This window comes from Uloborus diversus, chromosome 9 (genome assembly GCF_026930045.1).
Source record: "Uloborus diversus isolate 005 chromosome 9, Udiv.v.3.1, whole genome shotgun sequence".
Lineage (NCBI taxonomy): Eukaryota > Metazoa > Arthropoda > Arachnida > Araneae > Uloboridae > Uloborus > Uloborus diversus.
This window is the reverse complement of record NC_072739.1, coordinates 92862504-92889554: the sequence shown is the minus strand read 5'-3', so window position 1 is coordinate 92889554 and position 27051 is coordinate 92862504. Positions and strand designations below refer to the sequence as shown.

The 27051-nt window shown below is 34.8% G+C and overlaps 1 protein-coding gene across 1 annotated transcript in view; it reads left to right on the top strand.

The window, feature by feature from the left end:
* The window catches only part of LOC129229247 (nose resistant to fluoxetine protein 6-like), a 39656-nt gene extending 13912 nt beyond the window's left edge, over window positions 1–25744 (top strand). Inside the window, exons 6-13 of the mRNA XM_054863513.1 lie at window positions 3293–3376; window positions 5070–5235; window positions 7963–8042; window positions 11546–11668; window positions 13983–14103; window positions 16471–16657; window positions 20917–21059; window positions 22746–25744. Coding sequence (XP_054719488.1) covers window positions 3293–3376; window positions 5070–5235; window positions 7963–8042; window positions 11546–11668; window positions 13983–14103; window positions 16471–16657; window positions 20917–21059; window positions 22746–22985 — 1144 coding nt within the window. The 3' untranslated portion in view covers window positions 22986–25744. The remainder of the gene's footprint in view (window positions 1–3292; window positions 3377–5069; window positions 5236–7962; window positions 8043–11545; window positions 11669–13982; window positions 14104–16470; window positions 16658–20916; window positions 21060–22745) is intronic.
* The last annotated feature ends 1307 nt before the right edge of the window (window positions 25745–27051 follow it).

Here is a 27051-nt window from a genome sequence, read left to right as displayed (position 1 = left end):
AAAATTTCTAAATCCTTTTAGTTAAATTAATAAGAACTTTCTAAAAATTTTCTTAAGTATTTATAATTTGTCTGTTTAGCTTAAAATGTTGGAGTACCTTGCTTTGGAATCAACCCTTTAGTTTAGGCTCTAATTAGCATTAAATTCAATTTGACGGGACTTAGAACAGATTAAACTCTTTTCGTACAGTAAAACTATCACTATTTCTAACTATTAACAACTGTAATGAACTGAAAAAGGAAAAACAAAACAACTATTTGTTGCAGTAACCAAGTTGTAAATTAAACACTAATCTCAAAAGTTCAAAAAATGACTACAGGCATGATGAAAAGCAAAGGATCATGGAGGATGGAAAACAGCTCTATTAACGGCCCTTTGAGGAATACAGTCAACGTTCGTTATAACAACTACCCCTTTCGTCCCAATAAAAACAATCGCTATAAAGATAGGTCGCTATAACGCCTACAAGATATTGTTTTTTATTTATTTATTTATTTTTTTTTTAAAAATTTTTTTAGGCGTTTTCTATAGTTCGTTGACCTTACATAATATACAGGGTGTTCCGTTTTAACCGCAAGACCTTTATTTTCGCTACCTGTAGTCCTAGGTGTAAACTTCCAATTGCAAAAATGTTCAAAATCAGATGCAGAGTTAAGGTATTGAAAGCTTGAAAATAAAATAAAAATAAGTCAAAACATTCAAAATTTACCTTTTCGTACGGTCCCTAAGTCCCCTAACTTATATTTAAGGAAATAATCTCCATTGAAAAAGTATTTCCAACACAAAAAGTTTGAATTTAGTGTGACCATTATTCATTGAGGTATGAAACGCAGCGTTTTGTGACTTACAGCCTGTTTTTACTCGCCATCGGCACCTTTTTTGGGGAAATATAGCGGTTAACAAGTGTTTAAAATTATATGCGTGCAAAGAGTGATTTTTCAAATTGTTCAAGTTTTTGTAGTATGCTTATGCGTATCATGGCATAACATTTGTTTTTAGTTTTGAATAGCAATGAAAAATACAAATACCTTGTTTTTCTTACTTTGACGACCTGTCATTCTTCTGAAAGGGCGATAAGTTCCAATCTCATCTTCAGTATGGTCTCTGAAAACTTTGAACTGGAATATCTTCGTGAGTTTTGGTTCACAAATATAAAGTTTTTTTTGTCAGTAATAGTTTTCAACGGAGATTCGTTCTCTAAATATAATTTAGGGTACCTAAGGCCTGTATAACAGTTAAATTTTGTATTTTTTGACTCATTTTTATTTTCACTTCAAACTTTCAATATCTTAACTCTGCATCTGATTTTGAACATTTTTACAATCGGAAGTACACATCTAGGAGTAATGGTAACAAGGTCTTGCAGGTTAAAACGGAACACCCTGTATATGAGGATAAGGGATCATTACGTAAGGTATTAAGCATAAGTTTAGCATTAACATTCTAAAAATTTTATTTGTATATTAAAAATAATGATTTGTACGTGTTCCGTATGCGACCTTACGATCACGCTTACAACACGTACAAATCAATATTTTTTCAGTTCAAAAAATATTTTTAGAAACTTGGTAATGTCTAACGTAATGGTCCCTTATATTCAAATGTATGACAATTGAAAGCCAACATTAAAACACCGAGACTATAGTATAAATATATAGTCAAGTCTCAACTTACGTTCCGAGACCCCTTGCCTAAGTCGAAATTTTACGTTGTGGAAAAGGAAATACATGCATACGATTTTTTTTAAGCATACCCAAATACTTTGGACACTTGTGGACACCCATCAAATTGTTTAAACCCATTTCTTAACTTTATATTACCGTTTTTTACATTAAGATATGAATTTTTACTGTATCTCAAAAAAAAAAAAAGTATTATTCAATATAAAAATACTGTTGCAATACACGAAACCAATGGGAGAGAGGCGTAAAATTAAACAGAACGGCATTTTGTGGCATGTAGTAATAATTAAATGCACTTTTAGTCGTTCAAGCATATCGAAAATCTTTATCCTTTTCTTTAATTGTCAGACTTTCCCTTTTTCTTTTCATTTTCAGAAATTCGAGAATAATCAGCTTGCTTCGGTGAAAATATATTTCATCAACTTCATATTTAAAATGAAAAAATAAATAAATAAATAAATGAAAGATGCGGAGTGGTTATTTGTTTATACCGGTGAGAAGAACTTCCGTTTTCAGTGATGTCAAAGAAAAGTGCATTCACCATATTCACGAAACCAATATTTAGCAGCCAATGAACAAAGGCGATGCTTTCACCCCGAGATTGATTCCCTTCCGAAAATTTTCGTGTTGCGGGTGATCAATTCGCATTAGCTCTAAGACTCTTAAGTCGCAAAAAACTTGCATTATAGCAATTTCGCGTTAAGTTGAATCACTTGAGCGAGTCCACTGAACATATCACCTCCGTGCGAATGGATTCTGTGGGAAAGGATAACTAGCTGAGGCTATAGCGCTGTTCGTTTGCCGTGTTACTAGTCAAATTTAGTAGTACAGTCGAACTCGCTTATAACGACCCCTTATTTAACAAGAACTCGGTTTTAACGAGGAAATGAGAAATATTTGGTTGGTACAATGTTAAGTCTATGGGAGCAAAATTCGCTTTTAACGAGCAAACCCCGCTTAAAGCGAGCAATATTTTTGGGATTCATAAAGTTTCTATTGACTTCGAGCAAAATTATGAGTCTTAAATCCTTAAAATAAGTGATGACGGCATTTTTAGTTTGTAATTAGAGAAGCATTGAAAAATTTCGTTGACGCCAATGTTATCACTTCCGAGATACGTATTTCCGATTACTATACTGCAGCTCAAATTCAAGCTAATTTGAATGAAAAAAATCAATGAAAAAGACAGCGCTAACAAAAATTGTGAAGAATTTGAAACTGAACTACCATGAACATACTGAATGTATTTTGATATGCAGAAGAGCTTCAACTGTTTTTTTAAGCCAGGGATGAAAATGACGATGTTTTGATAAATGAATATTCCTCGAAAGACATCAATAACGCAAGAAAGAGACAATAAAACAGTTTGAAGGAATTAACCAAATTTTTGGCATTGTAGAAAAATTGAAAACAAAAAAAGCGAGTATGTAAGAATTTTGAATTTTTTTTTTTACAAACCCGTTTTTACAAGCACTCGGTTAGAACGAGCAAATATCGTGGTCCTTTCTCTCTCGTTATAAGCAAGTTGACTGTACAGTAACAATAACAGTACGTTAAATTATAATTTTCTTGTGTGAAAACGAAGCATTAAAACTTGTATTATTCTGCAGTGGATTCCTCATGACATACAGGTGGATCAAAGGATCTGAGAAAAATTTCCACGTATGCAAATTCTTGTTCAAGAAATACATCAGGTAAGACTCTTTTTAAGCACATTACCAACGTTTCATACATTACTCTAGAACTAGACTTACTCTAGATTAAAATATTTTATTTTGAATTTGACAATTTTTATGACATTTTGTACAGTAGCGCACATAGACTTCGGTGCGCCCTTCCGCGCAAGATTTATCATTGTGCCCCTCTCCCATAAAATGCTTTTTAAAATAATTTTAACATAGTGTTATTTTTTCAGAGGGTGCGCCCTCACATCTCTTGCAGCCCCCCCCCCCCCCCGCTCAGTAGAAATTGCGTTGACGCTATGCATTTTGATGTGTCGTTGGTACTCGAAAAAAACCTTATAAGCTTCAGTAAGACTGAAAACATTTTACTACTTTATAATGGATTTCATTCTAAAAAAAGTCAAGGTATATTTCACGCCTTGAAATAAAACCTAGCTATACATCTGTTTTATCGTACATGGACAAATTCTGAAGATACAGAATTTTAACACTTCCGAAAACTTCCTGCGTTCATATTTTAAAAATAAACTCCCGAATATCCAAGGAATAGGGTAGCACGGTAACCGCTGATAAGCCAAAACCGCAGACAATCCAAATAATAGGGGGGGGGAGGAAACAATATTACTGTATACAGTAGCTAAAAAATATGAATAACACTCACACATTCATTTAAATCATAGCTAAAAACATTACTACATTGCACCTACTACCATTGAATGTAAAAAATGTTTGTAAAATGTAAAAACGAACAATAACACAATCATAAGTTTAAAAAACATTTAATGACAGTTTTAAAAAAAATGTGAAAAGACACGCGGATAATCCAACCGCAGATAATCGGGAGTTGAATCGATTATAATTTTCCTTAAGAAGACAACATTTACAATCAATCTTTAAGGATAGAATTTCACTTCTGGCTAATAACTTAATGTTGTAAATGAATTAAAAAACAAATAGTGAGTTCCGCCCCTGCTCATTAACACTCGCCAACCCCCGAAACTGCTGACGAAGCTCCATAAAGATCATTGCGCTCGCTCAATGGTCACTGAAGTTTTTAGTCTAGCACCAATGACCCTTCTTAACTCTTTTGTAACTTAAATCAATCGCGATGTTAAATTTGTTCGAAAGGGAAAAAATGTGATGTTTTTAAGAAAACTTACATTAAAACGTTTCTATCAGCCTATTTCTACTCTGCCCTGATCAAATGTCGTTCAATCGGTTATTTTTAAAACACTTTTGTGAAATTAAAAGAAATACATAAATTATGAAAGACATTTACTTTTTGAAAGTAAAATACGTCAGCCATTTAAAATAACGTTGATGGCTACATCTGTCAATTAAACAAAGGGTCAGTTTTTTCAAGAGATTGTTTCCAATAGCTCTTTAGTTTAACAACACATTAGTACAAGAAAAATTATTTATGAAGATAGAACTAAACTGCCAAACGACATTTTTCCAGGATACAACTTGAGGTATATTTGGACAGTTGGGGTATACAACTTGGGGTTGTTTCCAATATAGCCACTTGGAAATCTTGAACCATAAAACTACTGCTAGTAGACTGGAAATTTTTTAACCATAAAAACTTGAATACGTTAAATGCTTGCAATTTCCCGCTATTTAAAATTTTAGATTCAGTTCATAAAAACTATGTGTGTACAACGCAGATTTTTTAAAAATATGTATCTTTATTTATTTGATTCAGATATACAGTCGCATATGGCTTAATTATTGCACTGGTGATAATATCTCCAAGCTTTGGATCTGGTCCTTCCTGGTCAAACTACCTTACGCCAATGTACAAAAAATGCGCAAATAATTGGTGGTACAACTTGCTCTACATTAATAACTTTTTGGAGACCGAAAACTCGGTAAGTATTTCTTTGCAACGCAAATATATGAAACACATTTTCTAAACATTTCAATTTCTTTATCAACTTTTCCTTTTTTCAATTTGGGACCTTACTTTTAAGGATAAGAAGATTTGAGTTTTTAAGAATCCACATTGGAAAGTTTACTTTTTAGAAATAATGCCGACAAAATATATACTTCTTTACGTATCTGAAACTTCAAAGAAAATCTTTCTCAATAGAAACGTGGCGTAAAAACAATATAACCAGTAGTGACACATCATTCAAATTTCATAATTTAGAAGGAAATTTGTGAAACTTCAAGAATGCATTATTAAATAAAACAAAGAGTAATCAGAAAACAGCACATCATAACTGTTTGTGAATATTTTAACATTTGAGACTAAATATTTTAAAACTACTATTGCTTAAAATCATAATTTTCTCCAGCGTTGTTTTTTTTTAAATTGTATCACTTTCCTTGCCGGGGTGCGATATGTTCAGGGGCTGTCTATAAATGATGTCACAGCTATTTTTCAATATTTTTGACTCCCTCCCAACTTTGTCTTATACCACGCTACTCTTCATAAACATATTAATGTTAATGTTACAGTCCTTGTCAGCCCCTTCCTCCACCTTGTCACCTGCTTACAATTTCACCCCCCCCCCCTTCAAAGCGCGTAAAATTTTTGGACCGTCCTTCATCAAAAACTTTTAATGGTTTTTGTTCAAGTACACTTTTACCTCAAAGAGTTGGGACACTTTCAAAAATTCGCGTTTTCACAGATTTCACGAAAAATAAGAAAACAATTGTACTGTAATTTTTGTCACATAAAAAATATGCTGCAGCTGTCATTATCCAATACAAATTAAATCCCTCATGCCATTAAGAAACCAGCAACAAATTGAGAAAACAAAAAAAAGTTCTTCATCTTTCATCATAAACAGCTGGGAATAAGCTAAGACTTTCAGAAATAAATTTACTTATTGTGTAGAATTTATTTTTATATCTTCGTGACAGTATCACTTATATTCAAGAAGATATAAGCATTTCTTTTTAAAATAAAAATTTTATTTGAAGGTTTTCGGCTCAAAATACACAGAGTTTTCTGTCGCGCTTACCAAACTTTCAGAATATTCGACAGCATACAAGAGAATTATAATAGTATTAAAATATGAAATTAAAATATTGAAATTTGATGAAATATAAACTTTTATTGCAATGAAATTTTTACTGTGTAAGCACGAAAGATAGCAATTTATAACCTTCATAATTCAAAACCCAAGTATATCCCCTAACTCAAAATAAAATTCCATATCAATATCTTAGAAACTAAGAAAGGTACCAGCGATCTTATGAGCCGACTTTCAGTAATTTTTGCATAGCCGATGAATCGTAAGGAGTCATTCGCAAATTTTCAACATTTCCCTGCGATCGTTCAGTGTAATTCATGATAAAAACAGATTACTTGCGAACGATCCCTCAAGATTCGTCGCCTATGCAAGAATTATTGAAATTCGACTCATTAGCCCTCCGATACCTTTCTAAATTTTTAAAATATTGAACAGGAGTTTTATTATAAGTTGGGGGATCTACTTGGGTTTTAATTTATGAAGCTTATAAATTGATATCTTTCGCGCATGAGCAGTGAAAAATAAACTGCTTTAAACGTTCCATTAAATTTTCATTTCAAATTTTAGTATTATGCTATTGTCTTGCATGCTGTTAAGTTTTCTTAAAGTTAGTTAATGTTTGATGGAAAACTCCTCGTACAAGAAGCCATAAACTTTCAAATAAGATTTGTGTTTTTGAAAGAAATGCTAATCTTAGTGAATGTAAGTGTTACTCACAAGAATATAAATTAATAAATTCTCTCTACACAGTAAGTTACCTTATTTGTGAAATTTACAGCCTATTTCCAGTTATTTACGATGATAGATGATCAAAAACCTTCTTTTGTTTTTCTTAATTTTTTGCTAATCCCCTAAATACATGGGCGATTTCGTTTTTTCATTGGAAAATGGCAACTGGTGAACTCTAACTGGTCTTTATGTGACAAAAATTATAGATCAATAACTGGTGTCTTATTTCTCGAGAAATCCGTCAAAATGTGAATTTTTGAAAGTGACCCAATATTTTTGGCGATATAGTGTAGTGTAGTTAAATAAAAGAAAGAAAGAGAAAAAAAAAAAAAAACGGTTGTCCTTCAATACCTTTGCACCACGTGCGTGGCTTGATCGAAATATCCTCATAAATGCGCGTAAAAGCTAACGTGATGAATCAGATTAATCTTAGATAATTTACCTTTCACATATTGCGTCAATCACGAAATCATCCTTGGAAAACGCACTCAGATCTTGGTTGATAAATCGTAAAAGGATGGTTAAGGAGCATTGATCTTGATTTGATAAGTATGATCGATCAAGCAACTTTTGAGTTACCACTGTTTAGTATCTTCACTGCAATCAGTGCATTATTTTTGTTTTGAAAGGTATTAAAAACGAAAAAAGTACTTTAATCATCAACAACATCTTTACCTACATAAAATGATTCCAAAATGACGTAAAAAGAGTCTGTAACAATCCCATTTGTGATAAAACTTTCGATCTTCGAGGAAAATAAGGTAGCGTTCGATGATCTCTCCCGCCATTTTGCAAAATTGCTTCCTCATGCAGTTATTTATTTTATGAATGAAAACCATAAATTGTATTTCAAAAAAACTTATGCGCCATTTTATTCTTTTTCAGTGTCTGGAACATACCTGGGTGTTTGCCATCACTGCTCAACTTTATATCGTTGGAGTCTTTGTCATTTTAGTTTTAAAATTGTAAGTTCCCTTTCAAAGTTGATGGAATTTCTCTGGTCTGCTGCTTTTTCTGATTAATAAGAAACTTTACTGATGTTTTTTTTTTTTTTTCATTACGAGAAGTGTAAAACTAGTGGCATTTGTCTTTAAAAAAATAAATAAATAAAAGAATGAGCAATGGATGCTCATTGCTTAGAATAATTTCATAGGATAAATACACTTACTAATCAAATGTAAAATAATTGAAACTACTTAGTGCGATAAAATATGAATAAAATGAAAAAAAGGCAACGTTAGTAAAGCACTAGTCGTCGAAGAAAAAAAATATGCTAATAGCTATTTCAAGGTCTGGAGCCCCTTCATCAGTTCTAAAAGTGGTCAGCTCACAACAAAAAAGTCGTTAAGGTACAGCTCACACACGACTTCTGCAGGAGTGCCCACCAGGGGAGTGGGGTAAGGGCGCAGACTGTGGCGTTGACAGTTTTGGGAGGGAGGGTGTTAAGCTGTATTTCTTTTTTTTTGGGGGGGGGGGGGCGCCCGATTTGGAGGTGAGTATTTGTGGTGCGTCCTTGCTCTTAGGGGGGGGGGGGAGTCACTCCTGACTTTTTTGTTTTTGTTGACCACTTTTTGTACTGATGAAGAGGCTCCATTGCAGCCTTGAACTAGCTATTAGCAGCATTTTTTTGACTGTTAGTGCTTTATTTTATGTTTTCAATCGCCCTTTTCTTTTTATTTTGCTCACATTAACCATTTGTCTGGTGTCGAATATCATTGTGAGTTAAACATATAACAGTTTCGAATTTCATTTATTTATACCACAAAGTTATGTTACTATCAAGAGTGATATCTCTCATATAATTTATATCAGAGTATCTCCAAGATACTATCTCCGACAGTGCTGGATTTTTAAGCGCCGTCGTCGGTGCGAATCTTGCGGGGCAAGAGCCCCGGCTTGCCGCTTCCGATCTGACACTATCCCTTCATATGTCCAGGGGTGTTCCCATACGTATACTCCATATACGCCGTATACTCTCAAATTTTTTTTAGAGATATGAGGCAGTGAGAAGCAAAGGGATGTAAGTGCCAAAACTAAAAGTTTGGACATACTAACCAGTACGAATCGCAGGTGAACCTATCCTCTATCTGGAGGGAAAATGTAGTGCTAGTAGTCCTGGTTGGTTCTGATATACAGCTTGGTTTCTACCCAGGATCGGAACTTGAAACGTGTTTTACTCAAAACTTAATCAAGTCCACTTACATCCCTTTGGTTCTCACTGTCTCATATAGCGTGTACCCTTAAGCTTCAAAAATTTTCATTAATAATTCAGTTTCTATTATCACATTTTAAAATTTTCCTAAAGCAATTAAATGATTTAGCTACCGGTTACAATTTTTACCAAGGGACCCTTATAGCTGCGCATAAAAAGAAGTTATTAATCGTACCATTGTTTGTTAATTAAAGTTAATTTTTGAAACATAAAGAAAATATAAAACGTTAATTTCACCAGTTTTTTTTTTCTCTCCAGAAAACCCGGAACTCTCATCTTTGGGTTATACCCTCAAGAATTTCTGGGCATATTATGTATATGATCGCATACACATATTGTACCCTCAGAAAAATTGATGGGAACATCACTACATATGGCACTCGGCCTTATACGAGCCATCATTAAGGCGCGAATGTCAATGGCACAGGAATTTTTTTCGCCCAATTTCACACCAGTTGGTAAAGATCTGGGCTCTCGTAATGCAACATTGCACCCGAGAGTTCTGGAGGGGCATTAATAACAGCAAAATTTCCAAGCCAGTATATGGTTCGCACAAATAACGATAGTACTACAATTAGTTATGCAGTGAAATTCCGTTGCAACGAATACCAATACAACGAAATATCCGTGATTCAACGGAATAAATATTCTTTCCCGATTTAATTGCCATTGCAATGTTCATTACTAGGAATAAAATTTGCTATACCTTGAAGTTCGTTGTAACGTGATTTCACTGAATATCTCTCAGTATTATTCAGACTATTTAACATTTTGAAGATAAAAAATAAATTCTGCGCAGTGATTAATTAAAAATAAAGAACCGCAAATGCTAAAGTTTGTAAATGTCGAAGCATTTATAGGCAAAACTAGACTTGTGCTGTAGCATAACACTAAACATTGAAGCAAAAAATATAGATATTCATATATATATATATATATATATACAGGGTCCATTAAGAAAGTAATGAGCATTTACTGGCAAAATATATTTATTGATCGTAATTTGTACAAATGTTCAATATTCTTCAAAATACATTCCTCCTGCATCAATACACTTGCGGAGACGTGTTTGCTACTCCTGAAAGGCACCCTGAAACTCTTCCAAGGGAATGCCTCTCAGGAACGTTGTAACATGGTGTTGGATGTTTCCCAAGGTTCCCCAATGTTTTCCTTTCTTCTCTCTCTCTCTCTCTTGAGTCGCGGAAACAAAAAGAAGTCACATGAAGCTAAGTAGGGACTGTAAGGTGGTGAGGGATCACCGGGGGGGGGGGGGCCATAACGGGGTTCGTCGGCGACCTCCTCCTGGCTCTCTTTGAATGCCTTGTGCCACTTCCCAGACTGTGATCTTGAAATGCAATCGTCCTTGAGGGCTTCTTGCAGCATCTGGAATGTTTCGGTTGCATTTTTTCCAAACATCACGCAAAACTTTATGGCGTATTATTGTTCGAGCGAACGCTCCATTGCGTTATGTTATAAAAGTTGAAAACATACTTCAAGCGGAGGCACTTATCTCCGCTCACACTGCTCAAAAGCAACTGACGACTGGATGCATTGAAAGGGCATATCCCGCACCACATTTCCCAGCCGGTTTTACCGTGCTGCCATCTATCGTCGCGTCACAATAACATTATGCTCATTACTTTCATAATGGACTCTGTATATATATATATATATATATATATATATATATATATATATATATATATATATATATACATATAATATATATATATATACATATAATATATATATATATCGCTTATTTGGAAGAAAAGTGCCACAATACGAAGAAATGAAATTACAGGAGAAGTGTTTGAAGTTGAACTCTTCAGGCAATTTGCATTAAGAAAAGTAAGTTTGCTGTGCTCTACAGTGGTTAATATTAGAACAAAAAATCTCTTATTATTTTCCAAAGAAGATAACGTCCTTTGAAGGCCTTTAAAAGGGAAAAAAATTAAATTAAACAATTCGTATTGTTGCACTCTTCTAAACGAGTGACATATTCTTTTCAGTCCATTGTTGAAGACACTATAATTCGGTTGATAAAAGTAAAGGGTGACACAGTGACCTCAAACGAGAACAGCTTTCCTCAAAGTGAAAAGTCAGGGAAATAAAAATTTCCGAGTCTGAAAAAGTTGAGAAGTTTGAAAACTAGGAAAACAGTTATGAAAATCAATGCTATCTCTGTTATACTTTGTTATTTTCGATTGCATTAAAGAGTACGAGTGTGTTTATTTTAACTCGTTGTATTTACAGAAATCCTAAAGTTGGTTTGATGTTTATGTTCTTCCTCACTGTTGCAAGTTTGGCATCGGTAGCATTGACAAACGTGTATTACGACCTTCCTCCGAATGAAATGTCAGCATTTTTAGATAACAGGTTGGTGAAACTCATTTCTATTTTTTAACCTTTAGTCAAGAGTTTTTCTTAAGGATATGCCGTTAAATTTCTTAAAGATTTTGTAAAATCAATCATGTGTTTTAAACCATTAGATTCTCCTTAAAAGCTTCGTGTTCCACATTATATTTATGAATTTTTGTTGCAAAATGGTAATAATCATGATCGGAAAAGATCAGAGTATTTTTGAACTGAAATAAATCTTTATAAAAATGAAACTCAAACTCCAAATTTTTTTGTCCGGGGTAAACATGGAAACTACAGGACCGATTTCGCTAAAATTTTCAGTTTGTCTAGGTTAGTGCTGGAAAGTTTAAAAAAAAATAAATCGAATGTATACTTATTTGTATAATAAGCGCTATTGCAGCGTTTTTTTCATAGATGTTAAGTTTCGGAAAAAATATTATTTTGCTTTTTAAGGAAAGAAAACTTCTTTCCTCTTTTATAAACTTTTGTAAGGCTTCTGTTCGTTTTGTGTAAACAAAAAAAAAAAAAAAAAAATTGAATTTTGACATCTTGAATTCAAATTATGTTTTTCGCAATCACGAGTGTGTGTATGTAGGCGTGTATGTTTGTGTGTGGGGGTATGTGTGTATGTGTGTGTAGGCATATGTGTTTGTGTCTGTGTGCAGGCATGAATGTGTGGGTAGTTGTATGTGTGTGTATGTTTTTGTGTGTGTATGTGCAGGTGTCTGTATGTGTTTGTATGTGTATGTGTGCGTGTGTGTGTGTGTGCAGCTGTGTATGTGTGCGCGTGTGTGTAGGACATGGACGCAACTTTGAGACGGCTTTCGCTATAGGAGAAGCATCGTGAGGAGCCGGTCGACGTTGGTGGTGCGGAGGGTGGCGGTGGGAAAATAAAATGATAGCACGCCAAAAACAGTCAAGTGAAAGCAAAAGGCAATCGTGATTGCTCAAAAAAAAATTTTTTTTGTCTTACTTTTATCTTTTAATGAATTATAGTTGAATCGTAACTAAAATTGGAAATTCTTTAATTGTGTGATTTCGATTTATTGCGACTATTTCTAATTTACAATGTTAACATTTCCTTTTGAGTAATGAAAACATTGTAGTTCCATCTAATTAGAGGAAGAAATTTTTATTTTGTGTTTCGTTCAGAGTTTATAAAATTTACAGTTTAAGGCTAGATTCATTTTTAATTTAATACATTTATATCAAATATTACATTTCTTTTTTACTAAACAGTTCTAACGAAGTTAAATCAATTTAAAAAAAAGCGATTATGAACTTTACAAATCTTAAAGTTAAAAAAGCTTGCAGTGGTAGTGAGATCACTGAAATAAAGGAACAGAAGTGACGTCAAAAATTAGCTAGCATTTGCAAAAATCAAGGCAAAGTCCTACTTCAAATTCTTTAAATCAAATCTGAGTTTCTTTGCAATTGTTTTTCCAGTTTTAGTACTATTGAAGCAGCAAACAACACACCGTTTGCAAGACTTTTTTTTTATTGAATTAGGAGGTATGTGATTTCAAAATGACGAGCTGTCAATCTAAATTTTTCAACCACAAAAGAAAGAAAATATTTTTAAAATGTAGTTATGGCATTCAAAGGTTAAAATGGCAGTTTTAAGTTGTTGGATAAAAAACTCGTACAACAAGTGGAAATCACCAAATCAAGAAATTCTGCTGCATTTATGTTGTCCGCGGAAATCGCGGGATAAGCTATCACTGTGGGTTAAGCCGGAAATGCTTCAACATTATTACAGCAATTGTTAACTAAATTCAAAAGATAAACTTGTTAAGTCTTAAGTAAACCAATTTGCTCTTAATTTTTTTTTTTACAAAAAGGTTAATTCTTTATTTCTTAAAATGGAATAAGAATCCAAAAAAGGTATGTAATAGTGCACTGTTAAAAATTCAGCAAACTTTCATGGTAAATATTACTGTAAAGTAGAGTATTTACAATATAGAAAAAATACAGTAAATTGTACAAAAAAAAAAAAAGGAAGAAAGAACGATTGCAGTGTAATTGATACACCACGTGACATCAGTGCGAAGCAGATAACATCGCATTTCCCCTCATTCGATGTGACCCAACTGGTGCGGTGGTCAGCAAAGTTGCCTGCTAATACGAAGGTTGTAAGGTTAAGAGATCAAACGTGCTGCTCTTATTTTGTGTTTTTTAACTCTCGTTTATTCTACCGTAAGATTTTGCAGTAAAATAGGATTTTACGGTAAAAGTTACTGGCAACATGTTATGCCAGTAACTTTTACCGTAAAATTTCAGAACTTTTTTAACATAGTGGTGTTTTTACTTTCTCACTTTCGCTTTTCAGGGATCGATTCTTCTACGCCGAGCATTCTCATTACAGACTGTACACACACATCAGCATCTACTGTGCAGGAATCTTCGTTGGCTACTTCACTGCAAAAAATCCGGACATCAAGATCTCGCGAGTAAGTCTTTCAAAATTAATGGCTAAGATTACAGTTATAAACTGGTTTTTTTCGGAAGGTATTGAAAATGACATCTTGTAAATTTGTAATTTTGGACTGAAACACGTTCATGGACCTTAGGAACGATTTATTTATGGGTGAAGATACGGTGAAATCCCGTTATAGAGAACTTCAAGATACCACAAATGTTATTCGTTGAAACGGATATTTCGTTGTAATAGAATCCAAGCAATATAATGGCAATAAAATAGGGACTGAAACTTTATTTCGCTGAAACGGATGTTTCGGTCTATTGGAATTCGTTGGAACGGGACTTCACTGTATAGTATATAAGACTAATAATGCATAAAGTGATGATCGTTGTTTTCAACGCCCAGAAAAGTGTTTTCCTTCTCTTGAATTTGAAGATAGGATTGGCTTTAAAGCGATACATTACAGGGTGCATCAGAAAGGACTTCGATACTTTGATATGACATATTAACGATACAGTAAGACATAAACGTAAAACAAGGGGTATGTTTGGACAGACAGGTCTAGATTTTGTTGCACAGAGATTTTTAGAATTAGTTTCATGGTTAGATATCAGGAGGCGCTGCAGCCCACAAGTGTCTTTTAAATAGTGCATGAAAGGCAGTGAACGGATGTCAAACCGAATTATGGGTTTGCCATACGGAGAGATGGCGGATGAACGAAAAGCGGAAACTGACCACACCATTTTGCAATGGGTACGATCAGCGAGAACGCACGAGCTGTAAAGTTTTTATTGCTTTCTGATTCGATTTGATCACTTTTCACAACAGTAACATAATGCAACCAAAGGATCAAGCTCGAAATCCCGTTGCAATGATTTTGTAGCAGGTGCTTCCGTTTCTGTAGAACGTGTGACTTCGAAATTAACTCTTTGATAGCGTCATGATACTGCTGTGGAAAGTGGTCATATGAAAACAAGTGTAATGTGATTTGTGTTATTTTCACTTAACCCACTTTCCTACACTGTTTAAAGAGACACCGATCTGTGACTAGCGCACTCTGACCAGACGCGGATCTACAAGGCACGCAGGGGGAAAGGGCGTTTGGGTCATGACCCCTCTTAAGCCACCAAATGTTGTCTAAGGCTGTATTTTAAGGACTTATATTTCGAAAGATTTTGACAAATATTCTTTTTGTGCTCGAAAGTTATCTTTTGACCATCTTTATGCTAATGACCCCATCCAAATCCAGAAGCTAAATCCGTGTTTGACTCTGATTTCCCCCCCAATTTTGAAATATTTTTCAAAAACAGTGTATAACAAATTCCAGACGTGTCTTTCCAACAGGAATCTTGTTTCACTTTCTGTCTCTCACTGTTTTACTGCCTTTAACTGTGTTTTTCGTGTGACACCATTTCAAAGTTGAGGAGATCTTTCTGAAACACCCTGAATGCTCTCCGAATGATCGTTTAATAACATATTTCATTTACTGGACTAAGTGGCTCTGCATCTGATCGCTAACGCTCACCAACCCCCGAAGATTGCCTCGCAATCGCAATCTTATTCGGTTCACAAAGAAGATTTAAATCGTCTGTTAAAAAGAATCGGATTAAAAACGCGTTACGGATTCCGTTCGGAACAAAAAACACTCCTTTCACGGGTTTTAAACTAATTTGTACTAACTTGCAGAGCTATAGGTGCTAAGGGGCTCCTGAGCATTGCAAAACGGCCGTTTTGTACGTTTGAAAAGTCGCTTTCAAATTCGCGGTCTCTAGTATATATTTTGCTCTTTATTTAAGGATTTGAATTCAGATGAGCCTCAGATTTTCTATGAAGATAGAAACCCTTATATATGCTGTTCTAATTAGTTGAGAAAGTTGGAACAAGATCTATTTGATGCAGAAAAAAAAAAAACTCTTTTGAACGACATAGAACGTTAATGGTGTGGGAAATAATTTATCCCTTTAATAGGCAATTTACGTGAAATTTTAGCTTAAAAATAAATTGTAAAAAAACTAATTCGAAATAAAAAATAAAAAATCCCAGGTGCAGACCCTCTTGGCTTGAAGTAATTTTGTACCAAATGTCAAGGCTGTAGGTACTATGGGGTCCCTTGGACTCTGAATCGCCACAGACTTCCTTTCATAATTTCTTCGACGTTACTTATTTTAAATAGAAAAGCACATATTTTCGTGAAAATGAAAATATCGCTTATTTCGCAAGTTGAAAATTTTGTGATTTTCATATGAGCGTTATCGAAGGTTGAGAAATCAGCCGCGAAAAAATATTTCAGGAGGCTAGTATTTTCGCAATTATGACGGGTTCGCGAAAATTAAACCCTCGGGAAAATAAGTGCTGCTGTCACTGTATTAAACTCACCGAAGATCTTTCGTTTCAGAAAATGTCTTGGATACTGTGGGTGACCACCACCTCGGGATTCATAGCTGCCCTGTGCACCGTCCACGAGTGGCGCAGCGGGTACCTGCCCAGCCCGATGGTGGCTGCGGTGTACTCCGCCTTCTCCAAAGTTGCAGAGATGGCCTTCCTCTCCTGGCTCACGACCGCCTGCATGACGGGTCACGCAGGTAATATTTATTACTCATTCAATCTAATGCTCAAACCATAGACAACCTGCCTCCCAGGTGGTAGAGCAAAAGACTCGATTTTTATGGGTCCGAACAACAACCGTTGTTCAGGCATAAATGCCATAGATTGGTAGAGTACATCTTTTGATCATGTCCTGGCGCTTCGGTTCCCACTTGAAAAACTCAGTCTCTTAATCAGGGATTCCCTACCTCCCTCCAAAAAGTAATAGCGTCCCTCCTCAAATGCTACGGAATACCACCTCCCAGAATGTGAACCCCAAAACAGAAAATACGACTTAAAACACTCTCTCCCGTTTCCTAAAAACTTCAATGGCACATTCCGCGCCATTAGGCATCCATATTTTCACGATCCAAAACGGCTTAGCCTGTTAAGCCAATTATAAGTACACAAGATAGCTGATCATCTGGGGACCGAAGTACTCAAAATATCAAAAACGATCAAACTACACATGTAATTGAGTAAAATTAATAATCAAACGAAGTGAAGTTCTTAATGTTCAAATATTAGAACAAATTGCCATTTCAATGCTTTAATGCTATTTAAAAGCTTAACACACAATGGAAATTTCAAACGTTCATTCTCGACTTTGTTGTGAGTTGTGGGCCATTCCATGTGACGGAACGGATCATTTAAAGTAGTTTTGCCACTAAATTTGGTTCATAAATGCAAACAAAACAAGCTAGAAATTGTATTTTTGATAGCAACAGTAAAGATTTGTCATAAGAACTATGTAGAACATCAAAAGTTTGTCAGTTTGAAAAAAAATAATTGAACATTATGCAATATAATGCCTGTGACAGAGCGGGACAAAAGGAGTCCCGTTCCTTCACGGGCATTTTATTGCATACTCTTCAATTATTTTATTTGAAAACAATAAATTTTAATGCTCTCGTGATACTTACGGCAATTCCTTACTGCTGCTATCAAAAATAAAATTTCTAGCTTGTTTTGTTTGTATTATACAACAAAATATGCTGACAAAACTACTCCAAATGTCCCGTTCCGTCACATAGAATGGTCCTTGTGCGTTTCGCCGATCACGAATGGGTTGCACGGTGCCTCTTTTGGTGTACTGTTAATTCCTGGTTCCGATTTTATTCAATGTTATACATTTTCGGCTATTTTAGTTGCTTTTCTTTTTTCATCGCTGCAGAAATATTTTCGCCAGCCTCTTAGCTACAGTATTTGCTTAAAGAATAATTATGCATATTTATCCATTTTCGTTTGGCAATAGTATCTGTGGAATATTCTCAATAGGTAATTGCAAATGTATGATTATTTTAAAAGTAAAAAGCTAGTCTTTTCCTGAAAGTGAACAGAAAATATATTTATGTAATGCCTCTAAGGGATAACGGTAACGTATGAGGTTGAAAGGCACTAAACGTCGCTAGTATTACTTATTGCACATAAATTTTTATTATATACTAGTTTTACTTTCGAATGTCCATGGACATTAAAAGCCAATCTTCTTAACCGTTTTGGCGGTAGTCCAGAATGTTATTTGGGTTGTTCTCTGAAGTGTAACATGGAGTGGGTGTGGTGCTGCCACCATAAGGAATAAAAGGGCCGTAACAGTTAAAATTTTCAGCTTCTAGGTTTTAACCTTCAAGAAAAATCTACAATTAATAATGACATCAAAATATAAAGAAAAGTATTTGAAACAAATTTTTAAGAGACTTAGGATAAGGGGGGGGGGATTACAAATATGTCCTCCCTGAGGGGATTACAACTTTATCACCCTAGGTTGGGGTGATATAAAGGTAAAAAAGTACTCAGAGTAAACATTCAAGAAAATAAAACATGCATGTACTTCAAACAAGGGAAGAGTATTCTGGATAATGCAAAATAAAACTGCCAAAGCAAATGTTTAAAAGTTTTAACACGATCAAAAAATATTTTTGCATCAGTTTTAGAAAAACTAATTTAACTGCATAATATGAATAAAAAATGATGAAAAAAGTTGGACTATTTAGCAAATAGTATCTGCAAAAGTATCAATGTTTTCCATGGAATAGTGAGATTTTTTTTATTACAAAACATGCTTTTAACAAATTTTTTTTTGTTAAAACACTTTTTTTTATTTAAATAAATATTTATTTCACATATCACTTCATATTTGATTACTTCGCAAACGATAGGACCATTTGATGACATAGTACCCTTTGCAAATGTGAAAGAGCAGAGTTTAGGGTGGCTCAAGTTCGCCAAGCACTTTGACATCAACTCTGGGAGATTTCGATGATTAAGTAATATATCGATTAAAGTCTTTTGTGTCTTCTTAAGGGGGTACTCTAGTCTAGAGGCTTGAATTTAAGGTAATTTTACGGGCGTAATAGAAAAAAAAGTAGCTATTTTCACTACCCGTTTTTATCAGTTTTTTTTTGTTGGTATTTTAAAAGTATAAAAATGCATAATAGTTAAAAGAAAATAAAAATTTAAGTTGGTGGAGGCTGGCAAAGTGGAGACTCTTAAAAAAAAAAGGAGGTCTCCTGGTTGACGCGATTCCAATATTCCCGGTGATCTGAAACATGAAGTCAAGGTTAATTCTCAATAAACAAGGATGTAGAATTATCTGGATGTAACCGGTTAGAAAATAACAATTGTTGCACAAAATGGCGTCTTTTTGAAACAAAAGTTTAGTTTTTGGATCCTTTTTAGAACTTTTTTTAATAATGAAATACAGAATTACAAAAATCCCTACGCGGAGACAATTTTGATAGTATTAAAAAAGTCTGTACCAAATTTCAAGTAAATCGGTGCATTAGAACTTGAGATATCTTGTCAACCGTACCGCAAAACTAGTTTCGAGAAAAACAAGTTGAAAGTTTGCAGTCTCATTTCGGGTAGTCTGAGTGGTTTGATGGTATGTTATACGTACATTTTTTCAATCAGTCATCCTTGCCTTACACAATGTTCCTTCTTCTACCTGAAAATCTACATTTTTGGCGGATCTTTCAGCCATAAAAGCAGTTCTGTTTTCTTTTGAAGCTTCGGAAGCTCGTACCTCGGAGCGTTTGATACGTTCTTGATCTCGTTTGTTGGCACTTTCTTTGTTCATCTGGATGCAAATTACTTCCTTTTTGACTTCATTTATCCATTTTATATTAAAAATTTGAATTTAACACCGAAAAAATACAACAATAGGTAGTAGTACAACAACAAGTACACAATAGGCTTACAGAACCTTCGAGATGCTCGTTTGTCAGGTATATATGTAGAGCAAAAGAGTTTATTTTAGCTAAGTTAACACCAAAAATAATTTTTATTTCCATAAATCCTCTTAGAAACTTATTCTCAAAAGTCTAAACTTTGTGAATATTAAGGGCGAAAATATTTTTTTGTTTTTTGAATTTACGTTGAAGTGCCATGTTGTGCAAAGTTATTGGGCTGTCAAGGTTTATTTTTATTTTGGAAAAAAAAAAATTGTTCAGTTTATTTTGTTTTTGTATTATGTCTACACTTAGCCTTCTCGGTGGAAAAATTCGAGTATACTCGGAATGGTCTGTGGTTCGTGATAGCACAACATGCTCCGGCAAAGTTACAGGAACGTCACTGCGAGTCATAATGGCGTACTGTCAATGTGGAAAAAAGTGATACAATTGTGACTTTTCAAAGGATCACGCGTGAAACTTTTTGTGACACATGTTTCATGTGACTTCACTGTACACGTCGCTGCAACAATTTGTGACTATTCACTTCGTGACGTTATAGAGAAGTCACTTTGCGACGTCACCATGGACTGATATTCGTAAATTTCTGCAATCTATTGTCTGTCTTAACAGTGACATTCACATAAAGATCCCAGTTTAGTCCCTGTGAAACCAGGAGAGTTTACCTTTAAATGGGAGTGGTCCACCTAACATGAAGTTTAGCTGATATAGAGTACAAAACTGCGATTTTCCGTTTATTAGTGCATTGTATGTAGAAACCTATTCCATATCGAGCCATGTAAACGTAATTCTTTTTTAAAAAAAACCGTTTCAATTTTTTTAACAGGGTTAAAAGAGCGCGCGTCTCATCCTTTGCATACGCCAGAAAAAAGTTTTTCCTCTCTCCTGTAAAATTTTCAGCGTGACTTTCGTCCTTCTGGCTCTGAAGTACAGAAAATTAACCATAAAAGCAATCTTTTTTTTTAAATGTACTTTTATGTTATATATTTCACAAATCAGTGGTTAGAAAGCGAAAGTGAAATTTCTGTAATGTGGATTTGGGATAAAGTTAATTCTCTCTCTTCCAGGCGGCCTGACGGCCCTCCTCAGCTGGCGGCCTTTCTGCTTCTTGGCCAGACTGACGTTCATAGCGTACGCCATGCACGTGCCAATAATCACCATGCTCAACGGGTTCAGAAAGTCGCACATGTTCATCTCGCAACTCGAAATTGTAAGTTATATATATATATATATTTTTTTTTTCAATACAAACAGTTACTGTCCGTTCTCGAAAGCGAAAAATAGCACTCGGGATAGATTCCATTTTAAAAAGCGGCGACTGGTTGAGGATGGGCACTTTCCACTCGCACCTGTGTTTTTTCGACACTATTTGGAAGAACTGCTGAACACGTCATTTTGCACCTTTTACTTCCGGGTTTCCCTTCCTATTTTGGTGAAATCAGAACAGACCTGACGCATGCGCAAATTGGCGGAGGGTCTCAGCTAAGGAAAACAGACAGTAAAGTATGTTCAAAATCATACAAGCCATTACCGTGGAGAACTAACGTACAGTAACGTACAAGCTCAAGTTCATTCCTTAACATACCAACAAAATCACTTCTGGTTACGATAACTTAACAATATATTTCCATATCCTTCACATACAGTGATGTCTGAGAAGCGTCATTCATGTCATATTCTATTGTAAACTTTGCTGTCTCCGAGGAATCCTTCATTTTATGTTATTTGTTTTCAACATAGAGACACTTTGCCTTTTTTGAATTAGCAAACTTTCGACGCCACGCAAGTGACCGCAATTTGACAATGGACACCTTGTAGACGGGCATCATGGAATGTTGATTGCTCAATCGACTATTGGGAGATGGCGCTACCACCCTGATAACAGTTTAACAGTACACGTCCTGGGAAGTCACTACGAGTCACAAAGTGACAGAAACGTGACGTCTCGCGAGAGACACGCTGTGACACATTTATAGCATGCTTCATTTAGCTTCACTGTGACGTTGTCAGCAGTTAACTTGAGACTGGTCACTTTGTCACACTATGAAGACTTCGCCAATTAGTGAGATTCGTAAATTTCTGCAACATGTTGAAATCTTTAGAGTGACGTTTCGTGACCATCACGCAGTGGAGATCCTTTTGGAACCATAAGGCCTCCTACGCACAAGGTGATTGGTTGAATCAACTTTTCGAAAAAAGTTGCCTGTCACTAATTGACTGGCGTTTTCCGTTGTGTTCACACGAGGCAATTTAGTTGAGTCAACATTTCTTCCAATAAGCCAAATTTGTTCGATGAGCTGCTCCACAATGCTGTTAAAACTGAACAGAGTTGACTCAACTAAAAAGTTGATTCATCTTATCGGAATGAGAATGGTAGCAGCATATGTGCCTGATAAATTGACTGCCGTGTGAAGGATGCCAGACGAGTCCTTCACTTTTCTACCTAGTTACACATCCTGCTAACCATCGGTTCGGAAGTTGATTCAACTGAGTTGCCTCGTGTGAAGGAGCCGTAAGGTATCATTTTAGTCATTGTGCTATTAGGGCAGTCATCTCCAGAACGTTAGGGTTATCCAGAAAGAACGTTAGACATTGTCAACATGATTCAAATCCATATTGTAATGGAGAAAAGTTAGGAAACGCAAACTCTCTACAATAAAAAATCACTACAGCGTCTCTCCGTTTTGAACAGCTTTTGACATTACGTTCGTAAAATTATGCAGCAGCTACTAACTACACTACACTGAAAATGAAATGTTATCTTATGCTTTCTGAAATGAAATGATGAAATGCTTCTCCTTTTCACTACAAGCATTTCATCTAAATGCGGATGTCAACTGTGTTTTTAAGATGCTAGAATTTTTAATTCTTAAAAATTCGTTCTTTTTCTTTTCAGTTCTACGTGGTGCTGTCGTACGCTGCTGCTACTTACGTCGTCTCATACATACTTCACCTCTTCTTCGAGGCACCGTGGATATCTTTGTCTGACGTCATCCGCCGTCGGTCCAACGTGAAAACGTTCACTTGCTACGAGAACTCGGCAATGACGGAAAAGCCCGTCAAGAACGGAGAAAAACCCATCAGCATAACGGTCAACAACAAAAACTGGATGAATTCATTGGAGAAAGGCTGCTAAACATTCCCTGGGTTTCTGCAATTCTTCCGTCTTGGTGAAGGAATTATGGTGAAGGTGACGAGGATGGAATGTTCATCGTGTCACCCATTTGGAACTCGTTTCATTCTCACAGAACAGTTCATTGAGGGAAATCCAATGAGTGTCTAGTTATGTTACTAGAACAATTTTGCTCAAAACTACCATTCTGTGACAAGGTTCAACGGATTGTATCCGACGACAAGAATCGGTACGGTACCTCAAATGAAAAATTTGAAGAGAGCCAATGATAAGCCTGGAACTTCCAAAGAAACTTGTCGCCTCGTTGGGGATAAAGTTTTCGAAAAAGTAAATAAACTCTTTCTAGTTTGAGGTTCAAGGTTAGAAATAAAAAGCCAAAGCTGATAACGTTTTGTCAGCAGTTGCGCCGCACAATCATCAAGTTTAATTGATTGAAATCATTCCATTAATGCGCAGGAAATATGAACAAAGTATACAGCAACTATTCAAGTTGTTTGATGTACAAAGCAAACATTTTCGATATTGTGTGTTAAAACTCATTTGACTGTTACAATAATGTTATATGTCACATAACTGAAATTCAGAGCAAGATAACTAGAGTAAACACTTAGGCTGAAAGTGTTTCTGACCACAGCCACGTGACCATCCACAGAAAGTGAACGGGAAATGATACGGTTTTCAACGCTGGTTAGAAATTAGTTAAACAAGCAATTTAATTTCACCGCATAAACGGGATACACGCCAAATTCCCTTCATTGTTAACCGCTGTCTTCATTTTCACCCTGACTGTTGTTTTCTACCTTTCAAGCAATGAAAGACGCGTTTTTTATTACACAGGGGAACAATGATTTAGCTGTCTGTGTCTTGGTTTTAACCATAAAATATACCGTAAAAAATCAGGAGACCCTAATTTAAAATTTAGAAATTAAATTATAAATTAGGGATTATTGAAATCAAATTTTAAAACACTAAATTTTTGATACCCTATATAAAATGCTTAGGGTGTAAAGTTTTGAGTTAACTAATATGATAACCAAACACAATTTAAATAACATTTAATTTTGAAGATATCTTACAGTTAGTAATGAAAACCAATAGCCTGCGTATGATACGAAGTTCAAGATTTTTGAAGAGAAGTCGAGTTAAAAGAACTTCCCTTTTCGACTTTATATTTCTTCTTAAGTCTTCACTAATGCCGCCATTTAATGACAAGCTAAGATGTTCAGATCCGAAGTATTTTTAAGTGTTTAGCAGCAACAGTATTAGGCATAATATAAAACTCAATAAGTTTGAAACTTCCCATCACTTGCTTCACATCTACAGAGTCTGGTAGAAGAGAAATTTTGATCACATATTTCAAGTGTAATGTATGCAAAAATTAGTGAGAACTACACAGAACATTTACGAATATGCGGTAATTTTAAGGCTACGAAAAAACCTTTACACTCATGTGATAAAATAAGGTTGAGTTAACAATCAGCACTCAGATGTGATTAGGCTTTCGGTCTTAAACAGCTCTATATCACATATCACACCCCAGTGTGCCGGTACTACCACTATTTGTGGTTTTACCAGTTGGTTGGGGCCCTGAAGACAGCTTTTTTTTTTTTTTTAATGCCGACCAGAAGCCGAGCAACTCCTGGTCCGGCACCCCCGAAGGTATTGATTCACTTGCAAGGACTTTATGATCATGACATATTTAACGTGCCCAATCGCCATTAACGAACACGGATAATCTTCGATCGGCCGGCACCGAACCCCGGACAACTTTGATTACAAGTCCGACGCATCATCGACCTGGCCACCCCGGACAAACAACTGCATAGGGTGGCTCTGGTAACTTGATGCTTATTCTTAGACACGCTCATGTATATTTGGCTTGAAAGGGGAAACATTCTCAAATTGGCGCAATGGAAATAATCGTTATCACAATTATTATTCGACCCTATTTTAACAAATGGAATCGATCAAGTCAGCTGATCGGAAGTCAGCTTATCAGAGCCAGACTATAACAATCATACGTTATTTATGTCTAAATGTTTTGATTTCTCTCAGTAAAAATGCAACTATTTTGAAAACCAATAAAGCAACAAAATTTATTTTGAAAATTTTTTATAAAGAAATTATTGGGGTATTTTCGTAATTGTTAAAGAATATAATTTTTCCAACTATAATAAATAAAATCGTACATTCAATGCAACCATAAATTTCATGCATTATTAAAGTCTTGAGTTCAATCGGTACTGTTTTCGAATTTTGTATCACATTTTTGTCTTTATTGCATTTATGTCACCTTTCATACGCTGAGCGTAAGCATCACGTTTTGTTAGATCATTTCGTTATCCGTGGCATTTTGTTATTATAATCCATTGGGATCTTGTCTAATGTTTTCAGCGTTATTCAATTCTTGTTAGTGTTATTTTGTTACTATCTTTGTAGAAATTAAAAATTCTTCAAAAAAACATCCTCTTTTTTTCATTTTTTAAAAATTACCAAATGATTTTTTCTTCTTCATTTTTATCTTTTGTTCATTATTTCGCAATTTTAATACAATATTTTTGAAGCAGGAGGCAATGGGGCTCGTTGGACCGCTGGGCACATTGAACCAGTTTCAATAATTTTAATACTATTATTATTATTATTTATTTTTTAAATTTATTTATTTATTAATATCTTCGGATTTTTTAAATTTTTTTAAATTAATACTTATTTATTTTTTAATTTATGACCAACCAATAGCACCTGTAGTAATACAAATACTAAAGCAAAATCACATGGTACAGTTATGTTGAACAAATTCTATTTCAGAAACAAAATTTGCTGTTTTTTCAATGACGAGTAATTTTCACAAGTCTGCAACACTATTTTTTTAATGGTTTTGATTAAGAACAAAGTAATAAATTGAACTCATCTCATAAAATAAGTTCTTTTAGTGCATAATAATTTGTAGTAGTTTCTTTATTTTTTATCATACAGAAAAAAATTATCAGAGCATTTCTTCAGACCAAGAACAAAGTATACGTTAGTAATCTTTCAGAACACCCACAAAAAACCAAAACTTGGGTGTTGGTAACATAATTAAAAATTTTGGAGATAACCTGTACAAATGGTAACCTCTCCTCTGTTTTGGGGCAAGAGATAGTATTAGTAGCTCTAGTAGATGCTGCGGTATTGCATGATTTAGAAACATTTTTAAATAAAAGCCTACCTACACTGTTAAAAGCAGGGGTTCCAGACGAGTGAAAATATTCCCTCCAAGGTGAAAGCATAGTGCCTGAAGGTGCATCACAGGCTAGAAAATAGAGCAGAGGAGCCAGAACATCATGCAATCACAGAAAGACTCATTGCGCATGCGCTTTTTGCCTTAGACATACATTCAACCACCTCAATATGGCGGACAAATGATGATTGCGTTTGTGTGTCTTTCACATTGAATGAAGTACACTATTGGATTAAAACCCAACTTTTCTAGGATTAATTATCCGAAATTACAAGTAAGTACAGCTTTTGATCACTTTGTAGCTTTTAGGGCTTTCAAACATAGTTAAGTGTTTAAAAATGCATTTATTGCTTTTCACAGTAACCGTTAGTCTTCTAGTTCTCGTTTACCGTTACTATCGTGAAATTTCCATCATTCAAAACGCTACTAAAAATATCTGTCATTATTTTCTTGAATACTCGATAAGCAGCTTTTATTAGTCACCAAAAGAACCTTAATAAAAATGTTTCTTGTGCTTCGTAGATTATAACATAAAGATAGCGAAAAAAAAAAATCTCTCTCAGTCTAGCTCTTTTTTTCTTTTTTTTGCTTTTTCATTCAAGTGTTAGAATCATTTCCTGTTAGCAGTCCTCGAAAGCGTTAGAACTTTCTTTTGGTTTTTTATTTAACTGTTGAAAAACTTTATGTGCAGTTTCTTTTGTTACTCTTGATTAACGTTTATGAAACGATTTTGTTTTTCCGTAATTGTAATATCCCTGAATATTTTTGGCTCATCATTTAAATAATCCATAAGTACAGCTATGCTTCATTTTCGGAATACGTCAAGTTTTAGTAAATGTATAATTTCTC